Raw genomic sequence first — 25220 nt, forward strand, 5'->3', positions numbered from 1 at the left:
TTCCTCCTAAGCATCAAGAGATTTACTATAGGATTCTGACGATGGTGTATAACACACTGATATGTTGGGATTTTGGACTTTATCCATCGTCCAGGTTTTTAAGATAAATAAAAACACGACGTTTCGGAAACTGGATCTGTCTCCGTCCTGGATTGAGGCTAGCTCTTTCTAAGGGACCCAACTGAATAGGTGTTTTCCTTCACCTGAGGACGGAGACAGATCCAGTTTCCGAAACGTCGTGTTTTTATTTATCTTAAAAACCTGGACGATGGATAAAGTCCAAAATCCCAACATATCAGTATCAAGAGATTTCTCTAGCTTAATTCTCATTTTTATATTCTGTTGCTTTGGTACTGAATACACAGATATTAGCATATGATATCAATGTATTTTAGGTGCCTCTTTGCATATCAGTTTGCTTCCTGACTGTGTTCTTTCTGTAGTTTGTTAATTTCGTTTGCCTGTGATTCCCACTACGCACATTGTACTACATTGTCACCATAGTGAATAGCACTATATGCACTAAAAATATTCAACATACAAATTTTCATTCCCTTCAGTTGTTACCAAGTTCCTTCCTAAGAATCCACCCAATTTTTTGGGGCTTTTTAAGAATTTTCTACCTGACAATGTTCTCACTTTGGGGGAAAATCCCACATCTGATTTTGTGTGATTTTTTATTCAGTATATTTGTAGCTAATCTCCATACGTGGGGAGCCGAGAAAGCACAGTCGGTACAGCGACTGGCTACTTACTGGACGGTCTAGGGTTCGGAGTTCGAATCCCGGCTGGGGCAAGATTTTCTCTTTTCCATGTAGGCCAGACCGGTAATTCTGCGCACCCAGCCCTTTCACCGGAGATACAATGTGCGGGGAGTGAATCTGTCCACTCACCTCCAATTAGTACCTAGGTCAAGAATACGTGGGCACATCCACTCCTCCATACGCCTTCATGGCGTAGTGCTTAATTACTGAATCACAGGAACAGTTTTACCTTTACATTTACTCTCCACATCCAGAGGTTTGCTCCTCCAACTGGAAACTGAGAACTGCCCTTGCTGTGTGACTCACTTGAAATTACTTTAAATAACATGCAACTTTATGTGCGAATTTCTTATTTTCCTCGTTGTCTTTAAAAATGACTTGATTGGAAGTCAAGTATGCTTATTATATTACATAAATTTATTATGTGGCACCTACTTTTTTATCCCTAATATGACACGAAAGGCATAAATAACAAGTTTGTTTGTATGTAATTGTCTCTATTTCATTGCTGCTTCGTCTGTCTTCCATTTGAATATTCTCTACATGACCTTTCTTTTTCACTCGTCGATACTCTTCACGGAGAATGAGAGACTAAGTTTGACAACCACATACAATGTGTTATATGATTTATGTTGGCCTATTTTAACCTAGGAGGTGGGAAGATGTATGAAATAGCTATTTTAATGTTTATCCCCATTACTAGGCAACGGCTTAGTAAACGCATTCCCGCAACACACCTGTACGCAACAATAAGAATTCTATTGCTAGGCAACAACGCTGGAAACATACATTCTATGTGGTCCGCCCCACACATTATAACATGTATATAACGTGTTTTCTGTACGTTCGTGCTGAGTCTATATGACGGACGGAAACAGATCCAGTTTCTGAAACGTTGCATTCTCTACGTTTTAAAATAACAGAAGATGGACTAAATCCAGAAACCCAGTAATTCTGAATTTCCGTAAATCTGACAAAAATATGTTGTGGTTTCTAGAGAATCACATAAGGTAAAGGTAAAGATGTCCCTGTGCTTAACTAATGAAGCACTAGGCCATAAAGGCGTATGGGGGAGTGAATGTATAAATCCATACTTTCTTAACTTCTGCACTAGATGGAGGTAAGTGGTCGGTTTCACGCACCAGCCGCTTTATCCCCCGGGGAAAAGCCCCCGGTACCCATTCGACAGGATGCTGTGGAGAAGAAAAAATTCTTGACCATACCGGGACTCGAACTCCGGCCCCTCCGTCGTCCAGCCCTTATCCAGTCGCTATGCCGAGTGCGGTATCCTGGCTCCCAACAGAATCACATAAAGAAGGATGAATTGCTCCTGAGGCGTGAGCGCTCTGTACTGTTAGGCACTAGTTAGATAACCGGATTCCTAGTAAGATACAAATTTTAATTGGAATTAATTTTAGAAGAAAAGCAAAATTTAAAGTGGAATCTGTCTATGAGCTTAAATTATATTTCCTTTAATGAATGCATGAGTACAATCGGCTTAATGCGTAGTTATGTTGAAGCCTGATCATTTTAAAAGTAACTGACATAACAAAAATAAACAATATTATATAGAATGCTGTTGATCACCAATTAGTGTTACGTCATTATGCCAGTAACTATGCATACATGTGTCCATCTGAACGTTTCCTTTCAATCCTCCCTATATAAGTTGAAGTTTGCTAATGTGTTCAGAAGAGCTGGGCCCTATCCAGAGTCACATGGACGCAGTCCACATCCTCATGCACTTTATCACCAGTCTGTATCTTCCCATCCATACAAAGATTCCCAGAGTTGTCTCTCGTCTTCAGCTCTGCAACTATAATTTCATACGAAATTCTCATCTCTCCCATGCATACTACAGGCTCGATTGGGTCGCGCTAATAATATTAGTTGGAAAGTACTAAAGGAAATTTAAATTTGTTGAAAACAGGAAATGTATCACTTAAAATGAACAAACGGAATCGAGTTTAATTTGGTTTATTCCACAAATATTCAAGTAGAAGTTTCAGCAGATTTTGTTGCAAATAAATTAACAGCATTCATCAGAATTGTTAATGACTTCTACAAAATTCTCCGCTACTTATTGTATAAATACTTCAAAGCGATTTCTATTTATACCATAATTGCATCAATTTTCATCAATGTTACCAACAAAGCAAACTCTCGTAATTTCATAATATCTCGTTTAGTACGTTTTAAACTTCAGTGGAATTGCCTGTCTATTCATTTACGAGAGGGTCAGTAAATAGGTCACAAATGAACATAAAACGTAAAATATTTTATATTCGAACATGTTCAAAACATAAATATCTCGATATATCCTCGACCATCACTGATACACTTGTACAATTCCTTTACCAGTGTGTCGAAACCTGCAACATTGAAGTATTTTGAATGTTGTCTCAGCCACTTCCGCACCTAGTCGGCCTTCATCTGCGACTTTCGAAAGTCCTTGAGAGAATTTCTCGACCCAGCTGTGAACCGCTTTACGCGACAAACACTTCCCACAGTAAACAGAAATCATTTCTTTATGAATATCATTCACTGAAATATTAGTACGACGAGTCTTGTTTAAGAGAACTACTAATGAAATCTGATTTGTACTGCACATGAAGCACTCTTTGTATTTGATTAATATGGATTAAAATAAAATTTTCTGTATAACTGTTAATGTCGAACCCCATTCATCATTCACCTCCGGGGTTAGGAATACGTAAAATTAGAGCTGTGTCCCCTCACATGTCTTCGTAGCATAAAGTTTCGTCAAACACTGGGATAAAATTGCTTTATTTCAGTATGGTGGCAAACTGATGGAAATTACCTTCATGGTAAGCGTTCATTTTATGTACATTGTGCAGAGATCACACACAAACTAAACACAATAATACGATATCACAACGTAAATAACACATTAAATATACGAGGTATGTGAACTATAAATGAGTTATAAAATAATACACAAGGGGATATTTTGAATAATTATTGAATAAGTAGTAAACTGAAATTATTGATGATTAAGAATGCAGTGACTGAAGTGTTAGCAGTAAAACTCTAATATTTAAGATAAGTTTGGCTACTGTTTTATACACGTTAATAAAGTAAATTCATACTCCACCCTTTTATGGACAAATTATCTTAAAAATGAACTCTTAAAGCATCTTTGATATCAATGGAAGAAAGGTTTAATGCATTATTTATAATATGAAATTATAACTTCTGAGATTCCGGAAAACTAAATGATATATATGAATATAATTACTATATTTCACATGAAACATATGAACAGAGACCCGTTACAGTTTCTTGCCATTCTTCTTCATCTCAATGTTAGCACTTCGGGCATAAGGATCATATGGTGGTCGTGGGAAGTGTTCATCATTGATGGTACCATATCTTTGATAAGGTCTTCTATTCATCCTAAAATCTTCATCAAGTTCCTCTCCTGCCAAAGGTCTATAAAGCCCTCCAGGAGGCTTGAAGGGACGACTTCCTTCACTGACAATTCCTGTTGGACCACCAGGACCAATTAGGATAGGGCGATCATAAGTAGGTTTCGCAGGAGAATCGATGAATCCTGGTCCTCTGTTGACTGCAGATGGCGCCAAGTTTGGACCGGGCTTGGGATTGTAGCAACAGTACTGCTTCCCAGAGTCACAGTGCCCCTGAAGATTGGTAATGTTTCAGTTTTTAAGGAATAAGATAAAACATTCAAGTAATGCAAGATCTACTAATTTACTAAACAGGTGATTGGCTTTCATGTTGTCGCAAATAGACCATGAGCTACAAACAGTAAGGTTTCTCTTGATAAGCAGAATGGCCATTATTGTGTGCAATGCAATTAACAACAACAACAATAACACTACTATGCGGTGGACGAAGTAACAGTGAAGTTGGTTTCTCCCCAGATTTTCCTGCTATCATCAGCCACTACTGCCCCATACTCAACTACCACCACATCTTGAGGAGTGCAACTACCTCGTATCACACCCTCCATTTTTATTGGAGCCCCATTTCTGACCCACCCCTTGGCTGTTTATAGAGTAAAATGTGAAGTTGTCCCTGTACTCAACGAATTAAGCAATAAGCCATGAAGGCGTATGGGGGAGTAGATGTATAGATCCCCATTTTCTTGACCTCGCCACCAGCTGGAGGTGAGTTGTCAGCTTCATACCCCTGCCGCTTTATCCCCCCAGGGAAAAGCTCCCGGTATCCACCGGACAGGAGGTTGGGTAGACCCCAAAGCCGGTCTGGATGATTTAGAGAAGAGAAAATTCTCTTACGCCTAGGCCTGCTTAATATACCCTAGGTGCGAACGTTTTTGTCGGGACAATGACACTTACGAACTTTATTCCTGGAGATGCGCAGTTGAACGAATATGCGCACTTGCAATGCTCGTAGTCCTTGTAGACGAACTTGTCACCAGGTCGTTGTTCCCACGATGGGACCGGACCAGTTAATATTCCAGGACCTCCGGGCCGTGAAACGTCTGGATTGGTTAATACTCCAGAATTTCCAGGCCGTGAAACCTGAGGCCCAGGACCGTCAGGTCGAGGCACGTTGATCGGACGGTTGTTGTAAGGGGGTCTAGACACAGGACGCGAAGGCTGTAAGAACGGCGGAGAGTTCATAAAGTCGGTGGTTTCGAACACCGGTGCTGGCGGCCTGGAATATCGTAAATTAAACGAACTTGTATAAAGTTTCAGGTTATATCACTTTTACTTTTTTGGTATTACATGACAGCAATTTTGGATTTCGACGTACAATCGTCTTGTGGTAGTACACGGAAACATTCTCAATATTTTCGTGAAATATAAATATTTTATGTACGAAGAGTGTATATGAAATGAGATATCTCAGTCAGTATTGTGACTGCTTATGAACTGAAGAACCGAGGTTCGATTCTCTATAGCAGCATAGATTTTTCTCTACGCCTTCTCATTCAAAATGACAGTGGTACACAGCTTTCTACACAAAGCTCATCCCTTGGGGGCAGACACCGAGGAGTGAAGTTTACCCACTGCTGTCTGCTGTGGTTAAGAATGTGAGATCGACGTTTAACGCCATCACCCACGAAAAACACGAAGAGAAAGTAAATCGTAAGGCGTCTCTTTCTTATTGTCACTCCTAAGGACTTTGCTTGACTTATAATAATGGGTTCTGGATTTGATGATTGGGTTTATTGGCACTTCTTTGCAATTATAGTCTATTACAACATTGAGCTCCTTCTGAACGACGTCTGTATGACAATTCTGCATGAAGAATCTCTCTTTAGTCTCTCACTAGTCTCGGACTGATCTCTACTACTCGAATTCAAGAAGGCACTGCCTTTTTAAACTGTCACAAGGCGGGATAGAAGTCGCCACGTCGAGCAGTTCTTCTCTTCTTTTGTGTTGTCATGGGAATGCCTTTGTTAACATTCGCTGCCGCGGAAACAAACGTTTACCTAGCCGTTGCCTAGCAAAAATTACTTCCGTTTGTGATATTATTCCGGTTATTAGAAAGTGTTTGCCTAGCCATTGCCTAGAAAATGACCATATTCTCTCTCATTATACTATACTTGTTATGGAGACACGGAGCTGCGTAATGTCCTGATTTTCATCTAACAGTCACGTAACTATTTGTACATAAGGTATCATAGAAAAAATTTTTAATGTGCAAAAGTTAACGGCCTCGAGATCCGGACGGGTTTGCATGTTTTTAAAATACGCAGTACATGTGAAAAGGGGACACGCGGTAGCGTAGCTGAGGCACTACGCTACAATCTTGAATGTCGCCGGTTCGATTCCCGATGACGTTATTGGATTTTTCAATTGAACTAATCCTTCCAGCAGCACTGTGGCCCTTAGGTCGACTCAGCCTCTAACAGAAATGAGTACCAGAAAGCTTCCTTGGGGGGGTAAAGTGCGGCTGACCGGTAAGGCTGACAACCTCACCGCCATCTTTGAGCCAATTGTCTAGGGAAAATGTGGGATCCTCGATGTCTCACAACCCTATGGGACTTCAGGGTCTTTTACAGGGATAGCTTTACCTATTTTACCATCTACCTTAGAAAAAAAAAAGTAAAGATAACCCTGTAATAGGTCGTGAAATCCCATATGGTTGTGAGACGTCGAGGCTCCCACATTTTCCCTAGACAATCGGCTCAAAGATGGGGTTGAGGTTGTCAGCCTTATGCGCTGGCCGCACTTTATCCCCCAAGGAAGATTTCTGGTACTCATTTCTGTTAGAGGCTGAGTGGAACCCAGGGCCATAGTGGTGCTGGAAGGATTAGGTAAATTGAAGATTTCACCTCACCGGGACTCGAACTCGCGAGTGCGTCTCAGTATACATAACAAATTCTTGTTATGATGAAAGGACGGATCTCGAGATTCTGACGACTTTATAAGTGTCCATCTCTCCCCCGGTTATGAAAAAGTGGTTTTGGAATCCCGTCTGTGTGCCCCTTCGCTACAGCCTCAGCTTTTGAAACGGATTTCATATTCCGTATTTAACGGACCAGCCGTCAGAGGGCTCTTCTCGGTGAGCATGAATATTCTAGCTACAAAAATAAAGAGCCCTGCAGTTGGAAACCAAGAAGCAAAATGGCAATTTGCTCGGAAACGTTTCAAAGGAATCAAATTAATTTTTTTTGTAGTTTACGGAGATCATCTTCCTAAATCGAACTGCATAGGCAGCATGTTCATGAAAAGAGCGGTGCCTGCACTGGCGTGGGATTCTAAATGACTATAGAACGATAGTGAAATCAGCGACAATGATCCACCAAACAATAATCGATTTCGTCTCGAAGCTAACTCAGTCAAGGTCAATCGTATACGAGGTGTGACATTAAAAACTCGTTACCGTGTGCTTGCCGTGATAGTAGTGGACAGAAACCTCAGTATATTTGATGACGTTGGCATATCAGCGTTTCACAGTTGTGTTGTTGATCTACGGCAGTCTCTTTCTGAGTGCCGTCTCTTACTGTCTGAGTGTGTTTTGGTGTGCCGTCACGAGAATCTCGGAGCTTGAACTAGAGCACTGTCTGTGAGGGAGTTTTTAGCTAGTAAACAAATAACTGTGCTGAAACTCCCTCCCTATTCACCGGATCTAGCTCCCAATAGCTTTCTTTTTCCAGAAGATAAAGGAAATATTGAAAGGAAGGCATTTTGATGACACTGATGACATCATGAGTAATACGGCGACAGCTCTGAAGGCCATTCCACAAAACCCGTTCCAATATTGTTTTGCAAGTTTGACTAGGCGCTAGCATCGGTGCATGGCTTCCCAAGGGGAGTACTTTGAAGGCGACCACAGTTATATTCAGCAATGGGGTATACAGCACTCTTACCGCAATGAGTTCGCGAACCTTCTTGTCAGATCACGTATAAAACAGTGAGCGTAATATCTTTGCGCCTATTTTGTATGTATACAGGTAAAGATGTCCCTGTGCTCAATTAATTAAGCAGTATGGCATGAATACTTATGGTATAGTGACCTCTGTACTAGATGGAGCTAACTGGTCAGCTTCACACCCCTACCGCTTTATCCCCGGGGAAAGAAACCCCGGTTTTCATTCGATAGAAGGTTGGGTGGGTCCCAGAGTCGGTCTGGACGCTGTGGAGAGAGAAGATTGTTTTATTGACAGGAATCTAACCCGAGCCGTCCAGCCCGAATGCCGTCGCTACATCGACTGACGGCTCAGGTTCTTCATATCATATATAGATACATTGACACTAGAATAACTCTATTCGGTAGAAATATAATCAAATAGATTTAATAAAAAGTAACGGGGAAATTACTTACGCAAATTGCTCTCAACGCGAACGAAATTCAGTTTCTGGAAAACATATGTAGCCGTGGTGATGAATTTGAGGGATTCGAAACGCCAGACCTCGTAATTTTAATAGACTTCGGCATTCGTCTGTAGTTTACGGCCTAAAGTAATATTCTTCGTTGGAAACTATTTCGAATGGTGGCATACAGAGAGGAGAAATGAAGATTGCGTCGAGAGATCCGAAGTCGGACGCGAACCGTTTATTCACAGGTTCATAACTTCATAACATGGGAAACAAAAGCACACGTTACTCAATGTAATGTTTAAACTGGATTCCTTTCCCTTTTAGGTAGAGCCTGTTCTGATCCGCGGCCTCTTCTAATCACAGGCCTTTGCGAACTACTACAGAGGCTGCCAGTGAAGCACGGTGAGCGGAAATCAGTCCGTTGCAAACCCTCGACCTTCACAGGCCAACGGAAGAAGGCGTGTCCTACGTTCAATTAGAAACAATGAACCCATTGCTTACGCAGTCAGGGATCGTGCGCGTGGCCACAACGCTTTTATATTTAAATAGAGATGACTGAAACCAGTTGTTCTCATTCACTGCTGATATCATAGTCCCCGCGTGGGAAATACAATGATTGCACATACAAAAGATCGCCTCTGGTTATCTGGTGATAAATATAACTGGCCCAAATTCAATAGCCCCTGGGTCCGGATACAAATATCGCCTCTAGTGTCACAAATATGAACTAAAAATATCCTGGTCGTACGACGACAGCATATAATATGAAAATGGGAGCAGACTTACATCTCGAAACGTGTATACTGGTCTACAGTACTTCAGATAATGAACACAAAAATAATAATTTGCCTTCTAATTAATTAAGCACCTCGCCATAAAGACCTATGGAGGAGTAAAGGTGTACTTCCACGTATTCTTAACTTCGGTACTAGCTGGCCACCCGTATCCATTGGATAGGATGTTGAGTGGGCCACTGAACCGGTTTGGATGGTATGAAGAAGAGAAGTATCTCCTACCCCTACCTGCAATTGAACCCTGATTCCTCGGTCATCCAGCCCGTATCCTATAGTTATACTGAGATACCCGCTGCCAGTCAGAATAGCGATGTTATGAATGAACAATCATTAGGATAATTGCAATCATTAGAAATAAAGAAATGTCAATAAAAACATACCGCTTGGGGTCTTTGGTTTGAATTTCGGCTGCTGTAATTTCCCTTCTTCCCTATTGGCAAGTGGTTTAAAACAGTCCAAGTCCGCTTACTTTCACGTCCTTGCCATTCGTTTAACCCTACACAGCCGCCGAGTCTCTGCGAAGAAAGTAGCTACCTGTAGAGTGGGAGGCTTGTTTCCCCTGGGAAGTAGGGCGACGCACTGCCGCCGGAGGCGCTTCGGCCGCTGCCAGACCAGACCCATTTGTTCTCACCCTCCGCATTTGGCGCTGAGGTCAGCAACACGGCACCCAGCACAGTGTAGAACAACTGCGCCCTGACCACTGCAGACAAACATTTTGTGACAATGGTTTATTAAATTCTCGGCATGAATTTACATTCTTGACAATGTGCATTGTCAGTATTAAAAGACACGAGCTTGATGGGTCGCTGGTATCAAAGTATTTTGTGGGCCCCTTCTATAAACCTAATTATTATCACGTGGTATTAGAACTGATATCTTTATGGCCTTGTGTGTGTCTGTCACCAGCAATAAGGTTTCCCTTTGGGTAAAGCGGTCAGTTTATGAAACTGACTAAAATAGGACAGAGGTTAAGAATGCGTTGGATTATTCGTCCATTCGTTCACACGCCAGTGCTTGAATAAAAGCAGGGGAACCTTCAAATCAGCTTGGTCATTATGGCGTCTAGGGACGACTAGAATTTGATTCCCAGCAAATTTTTCTTCTTTTCTTCATATTCAGACTTGCTCTGAAACGCACCTAGCCTCATATTTCCGAGGATAAAGCAGTTGGAGAAAGAAACTCACCGCGGATTTTAACCTCACCGCCATCTTTGAGCCGACTGTCTAGACAATGTGGAACCCTCAAGGTCTCGCAACCCTATGGGGGGATCTTAAGTTAGTACCAAGGTTAACATTGAGTGGAACTATAAGTCCATTCCACTATAAGTTTCTGTAGCCGGGAAACTTAATCAGCATAGGCACAACTCCGATTTACTGTAGTTATCAAAGCATGGATTTTCATGAAAAGTTGAAAACCAGACGTGTAACTCGGTCCCACTGAGCCAGCCATACACCAATAACAACTTAGAGTAGAGCCCCTATCTTGTTAATGACTAACTGATTATTTCATCATGTAACGATGCTGTATCGACTGACTCCTTTATATAGGGCAGAACGGTAGGATTGTTGTTAAAGGAGGCGTATATTCAGACCCAAAATCTCAGAATTAATAATCGCTCAACAGAAGTGGTCGATATTCACACACTGTTATATCTGGATTAAAATACATTATCACTTTCCTCATAAATCATTTATCTTCTAGCTCTTTGAAACACAAATCTCTTGCGAATAATACTTATATATTCAGGTCCTGCCTCACAGGAAATACACTACCATGGAGACCAGTCGGTTAATGTTGTTCAGGAAAATAGTTTCCATTTCTCGATGATCGTATGAAATATGTAAATGTATTCCGTGGGCAGTTGGGGATTATTTAAATATTCAAGCAGTTAGTACACGTGGTAACCATTATGCTTCAATGGGTCAACTCGCACCCGGGAAGACAGCGCAAAAACTTCACTTCATTTCTGATGCACAAATCTGACTTTTCAAACAAAATCTCTGTGGCCATACTGTAGCGCGGGCGCCCTGTGTTTCAATCGTCACGGTACAAGGGCTACCCCCACAGAGTAGTGTAGGCACCGCGTATTTCACTCAACAAAGGACAAGTGTTACACTTGAACAGTAGTGTAGGCACGGAGTATTTCACTCAGCAAAGGACAAGAGTCATATCTGCACAGTAGTGCAGGCACCGCGTATTTCACTCAGTAAAGGACAAGTGTTACACCTGCACAATAGTGTAGGCACAGTGTATTTCACTCAGAAAAGGACAAGAGTTATAACCACATAGTTTTGCTGGCACCGCGTATTTCACTCAGCAAAGTACGTGTACAAGCGTTCTAANATTATACCTGCACAGTAGTGTAGGCACGGAGTATTTCACTCAGAGAAGGGCAAGAGTTATATCAGCACAGTAGTGCAGGCACCGCGTATTTCACTCAACAAAGGAGAAGTATTATACCTGCACAGTAGTGTAGGCACGGAGTATTTCACTCAGAGAAGGGCAAGAGTTATATCAGCACAGTAGTGCAGGCACCGCGTATTTCACTCAACAAAGGAGAAGTGTTACACCTGCACAGTAGTGTAGGCACGGAGTATTTCACTCAGAGAAGGGCAAGAGTTATATCAGCACAGTAGTGCAGGCACCGCGTATTTCACTCAGCAAAGTACGTGTACAAGCGTTCTAACAATGCAACACTTCGGGCATCTTCTATTTTACTCGTAAAAGTACAAGCGTTGTTGCCATACTGTAGTCTGAGTAGAGATTATTTTATAAAATTGTTTGTCACTGCGAGTATATTAGTATTAAAATATGGAAACTTCTTAACTAAATTATTAATCTTCCAATTGCTATTGTGTTTTCAATTTCAACTAGTCTCTATGTATATTTTGTTCAATAGATCTTATAATCCTCTCTCTTTTCAGCCCTTAATGTAATGCAAACTTTCCAGTATAACAAGTCTTTATTTACATTTTTCAAGAAAGCCGAATTGATATTGCTTAGATGTGTATGCATAGGAGAGGAATGTGCAGGTTACCTCAGATGGAAGATTTGTGTGGTTCTGTTCCCATAAACTCAGCGTCCATTTACAATGATTTTATATTAGCCGGCTTATAAAATTATTTGTCAGATGAAAAAAGATCTCTGGACTCATAATATTCACTCATATTCACAATAGGAATATTCTGAAAGCCAATACTAAAAATTTTGAGCTTTTCTGTGAGGTGAGTATTAAGACTGTAGTTTTTTGAGCTGTGAAAAAAAATTACGAAAGAAGCAGTATGTTTATCCGAAGCATTTTCAAAGTATCTTAAATCTGAAGACCTCAGTGTGAACAGAGGAAATCCTATTTAAGAGTTCTTATTTTTCATTCCTGGTTATAACGCGTCGGTCTCAGTACCTAGAATATACAATAACTGGAAAATATTTGGAAGGAAGCCGTAGTGACCTATCCCATCATTTGACTGGACGGACTGATGGANAATGCAGCACTTCGGGCACCTTCTATTTTACTCGTAAAAGTACAAGCGATATTCACATCGATCACTTCCGGAAAGAGTCTCTAATGTTATCTCTATGCTAGCCCGCTCGATGTAAGTTTGTAACACGTTGCCTGTCTATTCATATTGCATCGAAACTTCAGTTTGATTTCAATATGTATTTTTAATTGTGGGTCAATGTTGCAGATTGTTGGGCGAATTTAAGTTTCGCTTTAATCAATTCATAACTTCCACTTCTTATAAAACGCAAATAGGATTTTACGATATATTCTAAAAGAATGATTCATAACCTGAAGACTCATACATCACAGTTAACAGAAATACCTACTACGTCGCACTGAACGTAAAAAATTTCTCAGCTTAGAAATGTTCACCTAAAATCGAGATTTTGCTGGCCAACTGGGTCAAGGTTGCAATAGTCCAAAGAGCACAGAATTTTACTTAGATCTTACATGTATGACTGACCTACTCTGACCCACACGAATTTCCTCCTTAAGGCAAGTCATCACAAGGACTACTTTCACGTAACAATATCAAGGGTACATGTGGGAGTTGTGTGTAAAGCTTGCACAATAAATTTTAAGTTTATTATTATGTAATATGCAATTGCGTAATCTGTCAGAACTTCTGTCACAATTTACTTCAGTCCAATTTGTAGAATTATAACGTTGCTTCTCCCTCGCAGGCCAAAATTAGAAACTACTTTTGAGATAGGCCTACTATTTTATTCGATTTTTTCGAAAGGTGTCCACCAATTATTTCAGTAAACTGAAATCTTTCTGTACTGGCATTTATCTGTAATTCCTACCCAATATCGCCAATCCTCTTTTAGTCTGAAAACTGTAGCTACTGATATCAGGAAACACATTTCAGCTGCTATGTCTCCTACTTTCTGTTGTTATCCACATTTCTTATTGGTTCCAAACAACAAGTCTTGGAATTAGCTTACATAATTTTGGATACCATTACAATTTGAGTGTCGTAACATCCATTTATTCTGTTACATTCCGTGGTAGCGTAGTTGTTTGAGGCACTATGCTATAACCTGGAATGTCGCCGGTTCTAGTCCCGGGGAGGTAGATTTTTTTTAATTGACCTAATCCTTCGAGCCGCAGTATGGCCCTAGGGTCGACTCAGCCTCTAACAGAAACGAGTACCAGGAATCTTTCTGGTGGTTAAGGGTAAGCCGGCGCGTAAGGCTTACAACCTTGCCGCCATCTGTGAGCCGATTGTCTAGAGAAATTGTATGAGCCTCGACTTCTCACAACCATGTATGCCTGTTACAGGGATAACTTTGCCTCTACCTTACACACTTTATTATGGCCTAGGATCTGCATTAATAGAAATGATATCCGACAGTTTAACCAACCTGTAAATTCAAAAAGTAATTTGTGTAATAGGCACAATAAATTTTGTTTCTATTTCGTTAAGTGAAATGAAACACAATGTTGGATTGTACCAATCTGTTGCACTGTGTCCGCGTTTATATCTCTGCAGCCTCACGCGCGAGTCATACTGATGTTTGAAAATAAAAAATTTAAGATTTTAATATATTACCTATAGACGGCACAATCGAAGGAAACACATCACCAAAAACACACTATTCTACAGCGAATAAATAAAGAAAACACATTTAAATGTTAGATATAATTTGTAGATATGCTGAGGTAGTAAGACGATCTCCATATATTTGTTAAGCTCAATTTGAGTTTCATATACTGTACAGATGATACTTAATTTATATTTTCTAGATATACAATGGCTTTACGAACCCGGGATAGCTTAGTCGGTATAGCGACTGGCTACAGGCAGTACGACAGAGGGGTCGGAGTTCGAATCCTGGTAGGGTCAAGAATTTTCTTTTCTCCACGTCGTCCAGACCGGCTCTTGTGTCCACCCAACCTCCTATCCAATTTGTACGGGGGTTCTTTCACGGGGCTAAAGTGGCCTGGGAGTGGAACTGACCATTCACCTCAAACAAGTGTCGAGGTCAAGAAAACGTGGATCTATATATCCACTCCCCCATACACCTAATTAGTTAAGCATAGGGACAGCATTGGCTTTTTATAATGGACTTACGCACTTCCCGGAGATGACTAAAAAATCGCTCATTCGTATCAAATATCCTACGTCTAATCGTCAGACGAAACTGCCGACGGAATACTTTTGCAGTCTAACTACAGGAATAAACAGGCGGATCACGTCACTATGAATTCTTTTGGTATCTCTTTAATCGGTCTCAAGTGTACAACGAGTACTTGCACATAGACTGAAACCATTATCGATCTGTAGGCTTAAAACTTTATTGGGAATTCCATACAGTCCTCTCAAAGTCCAAAATCGTCCACGCGGTAAATTTATATTGAAGTCTTCAGGCTTATGGCCCCGTGTATTCTTTTAGTTGGATGCTAACGTTCTGAAACCAAAAGACCACCATCTGAATTATCACTGCCGTGAAAATCTCATTACTTCTGCGTCACTTCAGCTTTACCATGCTTGCTTTTGTACAGCTGTAAGTGGAAATACCGAATGCTTCTTCATTGTTCCTTAACTACGCTTACTGGCCTCATGTTTGGAACGCCATATTGAAGAAATGACTATGTGGCCCACTGATGAGGTAACCAAGCAACATTTTGCGGTCGTGTCTTGCAGTCTGCGTACCGGGAGAGAAAAAAGAATTACAGACGTAAAAGAGAATCGATCCGGAATTCCTGGAAGCAGCGATAATACGAGTATTGCTGGAACTTTTAATGATTCGTGCTCTGAGATAGACGCAGAAGTACATTTAGTTTCATAAAATGAGACCCAGTTCGAATTATTTAGGTTATTACGCACTCATTCCGAGAAATCGGACGATCCAAGAACAAAAACATAACGCGTGCTGCCTTTCGGCAGCATCACGGAAAGACGAAAGTCTCTGTTGCAGTCAATACAATGAAAAGAAGACACTAGATAAGTAAAGATGGTACAGTAGTAAACCAGATACGATACGTCCTGCTGCCGGTATGAATATTATGGTACGTGCAACAAATTTCCATTGTAACCGAAATTACACTACTCCGAACAGTGAATGCACAGGCAAATGTCCTCATGCGAGCTCCCCCCTTCCTTTTAGATCAACAATGAACCAAGTTTTATGTTGCCTTGTGGTTACGGCAGTGTTGTTTTCCTTGCGCTTACACGTTCATTTATTTCTGTTCAGCACTTTACAATTTGAAGGAACGGCGCTTCACCCCACTGACATACAACTGTCCACTTTCGTCTCTTGGTATTCCAACATTTCGCAAAAATTTTAACAGAGACTTGAGGCTTATTACAGCGAAAGGACCTGTGGATGACAAACTGGCAATGCTGAAATACAGATCAATTCAAATATAGAAAACTCCAAACTTGTTCCTTTTTTTTCCATTCTCTTTATAGTTACCCAAATACTAGACCGCGCCATAGCTCACGGGGTTAGTCGCTGGCTTCCCACCGCAGCGGCCCGGGCTCGATCCCGGGTCTGGTCAAGTGGGACTTGTGGTGAACAAAGTGGCACTGGGGCGGGTTTTCTCCGTGTACTTCGGTTTTCCCTGCCAATCTTCATTCCACCAAATTCTCCATCATCATAATCACCCGGGGCAGGCTACAATAGGCCAATCAGTGGCTGCCGTGCCGAGTGGACCCAATTGGACTCCACCCCCACTAAGCAAATTAAAAAAAAAATATATTCAAATTTTACACAAAGTGCAATGATATGACTTAGAGACAAAGTTATCAGTGCGCTTAATTAAGCACTATCAGACATATGAGGGAATGGAGCTGCGGCTCCACGCTTTCTTATTGTGCATTGGATAGGAGGCCGGATGGGTTCCAGAGGCGGTCTGGGCACTGTGGAGGAAAGATACTATCTACCCTAGCAAGAATCAAACCCCAATTCATTGGTTGTTCAGACCGCAGTCTAACCAGTATAATGACTTAGTTATCCCGCCTTCCTGGGTCCGAGAACCTTGATTAAATTCAACTGGCTCGGGCGGTGAACCTTCAGGTTCCTTACAAGTAGAAGACATTTCCTTTGCAGCTAGAACGAGTGTTAAAAGTCTCAAGATGGACTCTGGCCCATAGAGTCAGCTACTGCAGATATAAATCAATTACTTTGAAGTTGGAACTATGAAATTACTGAAGGCGATGAAACGATTAGATTTTGTGCAGCGAAAGGCAATTTGCAGCCCTGTATTTAAGTTACAGTGTTGGCTAGAGGACAGTCAGTATGTACGCTAGAAAGCGTTTAGTATAGAACACAAGATCATGGCTTTACCCTCCCTCCGGCATCATTCACTCTCAGTGTCTGTCGGTCGGAGTCGAACGGCGACCATACATCAGTGAAGGGTCGTATGTGACTTCTTAATTTCTTAAACGGGTACTCAGGGGGCAGTTCGACGTAATTAGTGCAGAAAACAGAAAGAATCGCAAAGAGTTAAGTTTAGTAATTCTATCACAAAGGTAAACAGTAAGTTTATAAGGAATAATTTAACAATAAAAATATATTATTACAGTATTGACAACCAAACCTCACCATCCTTATCCGCCATCTTGACAACTAATAACACTTGTTTTAATTTTAACCACTGTACAGCACAGCGCTGTCTTCTGCCTCCTCACGCGTGTAACGTACTTCCATTAAGGGGGAAAGTGGTTCTGTTTTTATGCGTTGTAATGCTCTCGAGACGGTTTGGTCGGCGGATGGGGCTGAGGTGGGGTCAGACGTATCACGTAATCTTGTGTATCTATGTAGGATTACTGACAAGCTGCCACCTCATTGGTCAGTTCAGTTGTTTCGCACTGACAACCATGACCCCAATATCACCTGCTGCAGCTCATGTTCGGTTACTCATTCTTTGGTTTAATGACGCACTTAAAACTGACAGTGATCCTTTAACTGTGTTTAATGGTACCCTACGGGTCCCTAGGGGGGACCCTAAGCGTTCACTGCGATCGGCATATGAATATGTTATAATATATTTCATCACCGAACAAGCTGTCTCAAGCAGTAACGTAACTTTGTATTTTGGATGTACCCGGTTCGAATCTCGACAGGGGCACCGAATATTTTGAGGTTTTCGTGAATTTTCTCAGCTCTTACAGCCGAATGCCAAAATACTATCTTAAATTAGGCCACAAACCGATTCTTCCTACATCCTCTTCGTTCCATCATCATCCAACCATTCGACGTTAAGCGTCTGTCTGACTCACAGCGTCGTCCAGGAAATAACAATTAAAACAACTGCTATAACAGTGTTGTCGTTCGTACGCAGGACCGAAAGATGACGTCTTTGTTAGTTTACTCATGTTGTCAACGATGTAACTGTAACATACACTGGATGTTGCTTTAAATAAACAAATGTACAACAATAACTATGGGGGCGTGAAGCTGACAACTCACCTCAAACTAGTGCCGAGGTCAAGAAAATATGGATCTAGACATCGACTCCCCCATACGCCTTCATGGCGTAGTGCTTAATTAGTGAAGCACAGGAAGAACTTTACCTTTTACCATTTTCATTAATGTGTTCGACTTCCGCTTCCTGCCTGCATAACTTCGTAATACAATCATAAACACGCGGTACTTTGAAAGCCTTATGCAAATCGCTTCTGCGTGCGCCATGGAGGATGACCAAGGAAGAAACTTGTTTCGCAGGTACTGAAATTTCAACAAGCATCCGGCAACAAATTCCCAGGTAGGACAGACATACCCGTAATTCATTACGGGCCTAAGGAGTCTCTGAGACAGATCGGTAGCCTGAGTCCAATCAGCGGCATGTCTTCACAGAAAGGAGGCGGCGCTTCAGCTTGCTGAGCACATAACTTTCTTTCTGGACTTTCACATATCTACAAGTGTCTTTAGCGAAGACACCCAGATGAGTATTGTTTGAGGGGGCCGTCGTTTATACACAGTTCATATACTTTCACGGTGTACGAAGCGGGGGCGGAACTTTGTGGCACCCCATGCCATAGACATTTCGCCTTAAACCGAAATCTTGAATTTTTTTCTCAGAAAGAAAAGAGCTAGCAATCCTGATTTTACTAGTTGAAACCCGTAGTTTAGATAAATTACCTAGCACCAAAGGGTGCCATGATTTGGCTTTCCCTTATTCAAGAATACGGCAGCCGCAGACACACAGGGGGGGGTTCTCAAGTCACGTGATCCGTAAGCATCATATATTACTGTGACGTGCACGGAACAAAATTACGTGAAATAAGCTGATCTCTTACTTCAATGTATATTTGGACTATTTTTAAAATACATTTATCGAATATTTTGCTCATCCTAAACCAGCAGCATAAATATGGGGCAAATGTAGGGTCTTTGTAGGGATTCGGTAAGTTTATTATTTTTATTTCCTTTTAAGTCGTCGGAAAATGAGAAAGTCGAAGGCAGTGGTTAACTACTGTCCAGATATTAGAATGATCTTGGAAGCCGTTACCAGGCAGAAACTAGTGAAAACACAGCGGAATAGGAAGAATTAATACGCGCTGTAGTGAACTGCTGAGTAGGAATTAGTGATAGTTCTATAGTTACTTGTTACGAGTTGTGTGCTTAAGTGTTCGATAAATACTATTACCAGTCCAAATCCTGTCTATAGTTACAAGCATACACGTGACAACATTGTGGTATGTAGAACCACTGCTAGGTAACTACTGCAAAATTAGCAGCTATACAACAGCCGTTGCTAGGTAGTGGTTCTTTAAACAACAGCCGATGATAGATACTCTCAGCAACAGATTCGTAACAAGCAACAATGGAGTAACTGGGAGGCGCTGTTCTCTAAACGGTCCGTGGGATAGCTACGTGATGCAACAATTGAAAAGCTGTTGGGAGAGTTTTTTCTTTTCTGTGCTGTCCGTGCCGATGTGTTATAAGCAGGATAAGTCTAGAGTTTAGTTTATTTGTGAGACAGTCGCCGACAAATAAGGACGTGAAACGGAAGCTGAGGAAGGTGTCGGCGTTGAGGCCTTTACCGGGAGACAACCGGTGAAGACACAGGAGACTAAGAAGATTTGGTGCGTGCTCTGGTGAATTGTAGAGTGTATGAATTAGCGAAAAAGCCATAACTACTTGTATTTACGGTGTGTAAGTGTACAATAAGCCGGTCACGGTAGCCGAGCGGTCTAAGGCATGCACTGTCTTCGCTCGCTCGGAAGNAATTGAAGTAGAAAGGTTCTTCCTGCCCTGTCCTAGCCAGACCCTTATAAGACCCTGGGATAGGAACTCAACTCTACCGACTACCAAAAAGAACCCAAAGCAGTGATAGGTGAGAGAGTGGCGCACAACGAAAAGGGCACAAAGGAAGTGAGCGGTTACANGGCCTAGGCCCACTGGGGCTGTAGTGCCAAGGGGGGGAAAAAAGTGTACAATAAATCCAATTACCAATTCAAACAACATCTATAATCACTCATACATGTAACAATATACTCGTATTTATCTTTCTTTCTGACAGCGTTAGCTATGAACTATTGGAATTAAAGTTGTGGAGTTTGGTGTGGAGATAGACTATACACATGCTTTAACACTTTGTAATAAGTACCGCTTCTACGTCAACAATTAGTAATATGGCGAAGATGCGAATATTATATGTTATAAACATTAAAATATCTCGATTTATACGAAGGGAGCAGTGGAAACATTATATTTAATGTGCAAGCCTACTTGATTTTGCTGTCGGGTTCATGGAATCTGCGGCTAACATCTAGCGGTATTCAGAAGGCACAGTTGCAAAGAATGCCTAGCGAAACTGTTTGTATTCTTGTACGGATTGCAGCTTTCCAGGCCTTTCTCCTTGTATCTTTCCCATCTGCATTTTATTCAACGAAATCCGGCAATGTTTTCGTGGTAAATTCTATAGGACAACACGAATTTATTAAAAGGTTCCGAAAGTACAACAGAAGGTATTATTATGGTGATCAATTTAAGAGGCTTAAACTTGGTGGTGGTCAAGCTTACGGCCTTCCAAATGATTAAGCTGCGTAAAATAAGAAGTTCGAATACTGCTCCAAAACATTCAGTCATATAGCACTTCAAGTAAAATGATATGCTCTGTTGCAATATGTAGAATTTTAACTTTTGTGCCAGCCTCGAAAACCAAATTTAACCAAAATCGACTGTTACATATTATTTTTAGTTACTGGGCTACTTAAATTAAAATTGAAATTCGCTAGTGGGGGGTGGAGTCCAGCTGGGTCCACTCGGCACGTCGGATACTGATTGGCTTATTGTACCTGCCCCGGGTGATTATGATGGTGGAGAATTTGGCGGAATGAAGATTGGCAGGGGAAACCGAAGCACTCAGAGAAAACATGCCCCAGCGCCACTTTGTCCACCACAAATCCAACTTGACCAGACCCGGGATCGAACTCGGGCCGCCGCGGTGGGAAGTCAGCGACTAACCGCTTGAGCTATGGCGCGGCCTTACTGGGCTACTTAGTTAGATATTAAGTCCACTGATTAATTAGGTAGCTAGTTGAGTGTGCGATACATTGGGATAATCCGTAGACTGCGCAATTCTCTCCACAGTTGACCCTGTCGTATTCAGTCGTTTCGCAGCTGCATTCCTCGTGAGATTCCTGTGCAGGTCGAGTGAGCACATGCGCAGTGTACAGATTAAGCAAGAGACCAGCTCTCTCTGGGGAATCCCCTCTTTCGTGCCCAAGCAGTGGAAGCAGAGCATGGACGCACAGTTTTCGAATACAGCCTTAGTGCAACAGTGAAACTGATAATAATGGTAACTACACGCGGGATTTCCATGTCGCTTGGCGAGGAGATTAAGGTTACCGTGTTCTTTCTCTTTAGCTCGTGCAACAGAAACGGAATGCAATAACTCCTTCAAGGACAGACTACAAGTATGTCTACCGATCCCTCGCAGTTTTCCTGCACATTTCGGATTGTATTTTGTAACACATTTAAAATCCACATATCTTTCTTCTTTTCAAATTTTGACCCATTTTGTGAAGATGCAACCTGTGATTAATCACGCAGTACGATATGGAGAAGTCTGGAGAAGTGGAGGCATAGATCCACCATCCTTTACCCCGGCAATAGGTGGAGCAAAGTGGTCTGCTTCACAACCCGACCACTTTATCCCCCGAAAACAGTCTTCGGCACTCATTATATAGGAGGCTGGGTGGCCCACGGAGCCAATCTGAATATTTTTGCAGAGGCAAATCTCTCTTGTTTCTGTCAGGAATTGAACCGGATTGTTCGGTCGTTCAATAAGTAATCTTGTAGCTATATCAACTTACCAATCATCAATATGTGCATAATTAAGTTAGCTTTCCTGTACTTTCATAACCTACGTGAAAAATCTAAGAATTATAAGATGCAATCCATAATTTTACACGCTGCTTATATGGGTGTGCAACTTGGGAAGAACCAAATGCATGGTGTTTGGCAATAATATATTCTTATTCTTCTGCTTCAAGAGTTAGATCCTGTAACTTCCGGTTCATACTTATTAAATTATCTTTCGAATGTCTTGTAGCATAGTGACTCGACCGACTAAACTTTTTATTAATGTGGATTATAAATACGGAGGAAGATGCGAAACATTGTGGTTGGCCTAATACCTAGAAAAATTGAAGTAAAGTAAAAAGTAAGTAAAGGTATCCCTGTACCAGGCCGTGAAGGCCCATAGGGTTGTGAGACATTGAGAGTCCCACATTATCTAGACAATCGGCTCAAAGATGGCGGTAAGGTTGTCAGCCTTACGCGCCGGCCGCGCTTGACTCCCAAGAAGAATTATTTAATTAATTCCTGGCACTTATTTCTGTTAGAGGCTGAGTGAACCCCAGGGCCTAGTGCGGCTGGAAGGATTGGATCAGTTGAAAAAGATCGAATGACCTCATCGGGACTTGAAACCGCGACCTTCCGCCTTTTAGCATAGCCACTCAACCAACTACCCTACCGCGTGCCCCCATAAAATTTGAAGTACATGGAATTAATAGACTACTAGAGACTGTGCAGAAGCTCCCAAATTTTCTTTAGACAATCAGCTAACAGATTGCGGTAAGTTTATCAGCCTTACGCGCCGGCCGATCTCTACCCACAGGAATATTCCTAGTACTCATTTCTCTTACAGGCTGAGTCGACCCTAGGACCATATTGCGGCTGTAAGGATTAGGTTCATTAAGAAAATCCACCTCATCGAACCCCGAACCCGCGACCTTCCAGCTTGTTGCATAGTGCCTTAACCAACGACGCTACCGCGTGCCCCATGTGTACAAAGAAATATTTTTAAATCAAGAAATAAAGAACATGACGAAGTACTGAGTCCTTGGGGTTGTGACCAATAAATTCGGCGGGGAAAAAATTCCTAATTAACTCGTAACTTCTTCAAAGGAATAATAATAATAATAATAATATAGAACATTTTTCAAGCTGAGAATAATAGACTCGACGAGGGTTTGATCATTCGCCCATCTATGAACGGGTTCTGCACGATAGCCTACGGATAAAGCCACATGCCATTTAAGACCTAAAAGTTTGTGACGAAGGTATATTAATACAATTATTGTGTTTTTGGACATTATCCATAGTTCTGCTTTTGTCGTATCTTGTTTCGGTGCACGTGTCAGGAGACAGGGACTAGATCTATCGATTGGGCCCACCTGAAGACGGAGACAGAATCCGGTCTCCGAAACGTTATGTGTTTCACATAAAAGCAGGACCATGGATAATGTTCAGAAACACAAGTACTGTACGTGCCAGTTCTTGTAGTTTATTTACTGTCGCTCTCACAATATCGAATCACTAAATAATCGTGGTCAATGAATTGGTAAGGGCGGAGAAGGAAGAGAAAGTGGTTTAATTTATTGTACTCTCCTGGTATTTGCCTGGATGCACTGAAGCTGTAGAGGAAATAGTACAATTAGAACAGCCGGTGTTCTTACCGTGATTCAAACCGGCATCTTCCCGAATATAAGTCCAAATGCTGGAACCAACTTGCTCAATATACCATTGCTGAATTATATAATTGAATTACATGAAGAAGACATTCACCGAACAAATATTGTATAAGCAAACGTTTGTGTAATAGGGAAACAGACTTTATGATTTCCATCTGGGACTCATATAATTCCTGAACATGGCTTTTTCAATGTACAGCGAAATGTGGCTAAATAGCCAACTCTGGATTTGCATATGAGACACAGGTTGCAGAATTTTGAGCACGAGAACTAGAAAATTCATTTGATGTTTTTCACAAAAGTCAGTTCAGTTCATCCCAAAACTTCACGGTATATTTTCATAATCCCTTTTAATATTTCTTTACATCTACGTCTCCTGTACACTATTTCGCTTGAAGTATTCTGATCAAAATTTTCGAGGCATATCCATTTATCCCATGTCCTGCACGTCACATATCATCACAATAACACTAATTGTCGAAAAGTACACATTGTATGAAGATAGAGTTGTACTAGTGCTTCCCTTCTAATATTATCATCTCTACCGTAGAGCCAGATATCTTCACCAACATCCTGCTCTCTGCTCTCAATCTTTGTCCTTCCCGCTGAAGCTTCTCGGGCAGGTCTGTTCGATTTCAGAATGTTACTAAACCACGGGCAGGGTGCCATCCGCTTTGGTTGCAGGAAACAATATATCATTAGTGTCTTGTACTACACAACACTGATCCCTGTTCTGTGACGTGTGAAGCATGTCAATTACATTTTACGTACTTCCGGGCCAACTACTCTATTATTTACTCTGGAGGTCACTCTCATGAATGTGATTACGGGTGATCCCTAGTCAATGCTGGGATAAATAAAGACCATCAGGGTCGGCGGAAGTCCTGGTGAGGCCGACATGTTTCAATTTCTTAGAAATTCATCGTTGAGTTTTAAGATTCCACGAAAGGAAATGGCAGCTTGAATGTTGATGTGACCACCGTGAGCGTTTGGACGTTACGGCGAAGTTGATACCGTACAATTGCGAAATCAACCTCCCGGCTATGGAAGATTTACGTTGTATAACGTCAGGGCTCCGAACGAACACGGTTTCTTCTTCAGAATCTTGCCTGTCTGTCTGTATATCTGTCCCGTAATTCATTCACGGGCATCACATTACCGAGTCTCCTTTCTCGCTTCGAACCGTGTGCAATTGGACGTCAAGCCATAGCTCAAACCGTTCTGATGGCTGAGAACCGGGTTCAATCCAGTGCATCTGATATTCGTGGAGGACGAAGTTACTGATACGTCTTAGGTTTTTTCTGTTTTCCCACTGAACATTCTACTGCTGATTCTCTCTCCTTTACTGCCTTCCTCTGGCACCTTATGGCAGTCCTGACAAGGAAATATATTATTGCTTTCTCGATCTTCAAATTTGTGGTTTCACTTCTGATCCGGCATTTGAGG

The 25220-nt window shown here is 41.5% G+C and overlaps 2 protein-coding genes across 3 annotated transcripts in view; one reads left to right on the top strand and one right to left on the bottom strand.

The window, feature by feature from the left end:
* Positions 1–25220, top strand: part of LOC111861543 — a 63373-nt gene that overhangs the window by 3791 nt on the left and 34362 nt on the right. The window lies entirely within an intron of this gene.
* Positions 3229–17506, bottom strand: LOC111861544. Its single transcript, XM_023846203.2, has 4 exons — positions 17392–17506; positions 9871–10036; positions 5105–5426; positions 3229–4426 (listed from the first exon to the last, which is right to left on the bottom strand). Exons 1-4 carry the CDS (start codon positions 17405–17407, stop codon positions 4058–4060), a joined length of 873 nt encoding a protein of 290 aa, XP_023701971.1. The 5' UTR covers positions 17408–17506; the 3' UTR covers positions 3229–4057.

Source organism: Cryptotermes secundus, unplaced genomic scaffold (genome assembly GCF_002891405.2).
Source record: "Cryptotermes secundus unplaced genomic scaffold, Csec_1.0 scaffold48, whole genome shotgun sequence".
NCBI lineage: Eukaryota > Metazoa > Arthropoda > Insecta > Blattodea > Kalotermitidae > Cryptotermes > Cryptotermes secundus.

Bases quoted from the DNA above. Each gene is read 5' to 3' on its own strand.
- LOC111861544 (XM_023846203.2), bottom strand. The intron at 5,427-9,870 runs GTAGCTACTTTC...ACGATATTCCAG, and splicing joins ACAAGCCTCCCACTCTACAG to GCCGCCAGCACCGGTGTTCG. The intron at 4,427-5,104 runs GTAAGTGTCATT...ACCAATCTTCAG, and splicing joins CATCTCCAGGAATAAAGTTC to GGGCACTGTGACTCTGGGAA.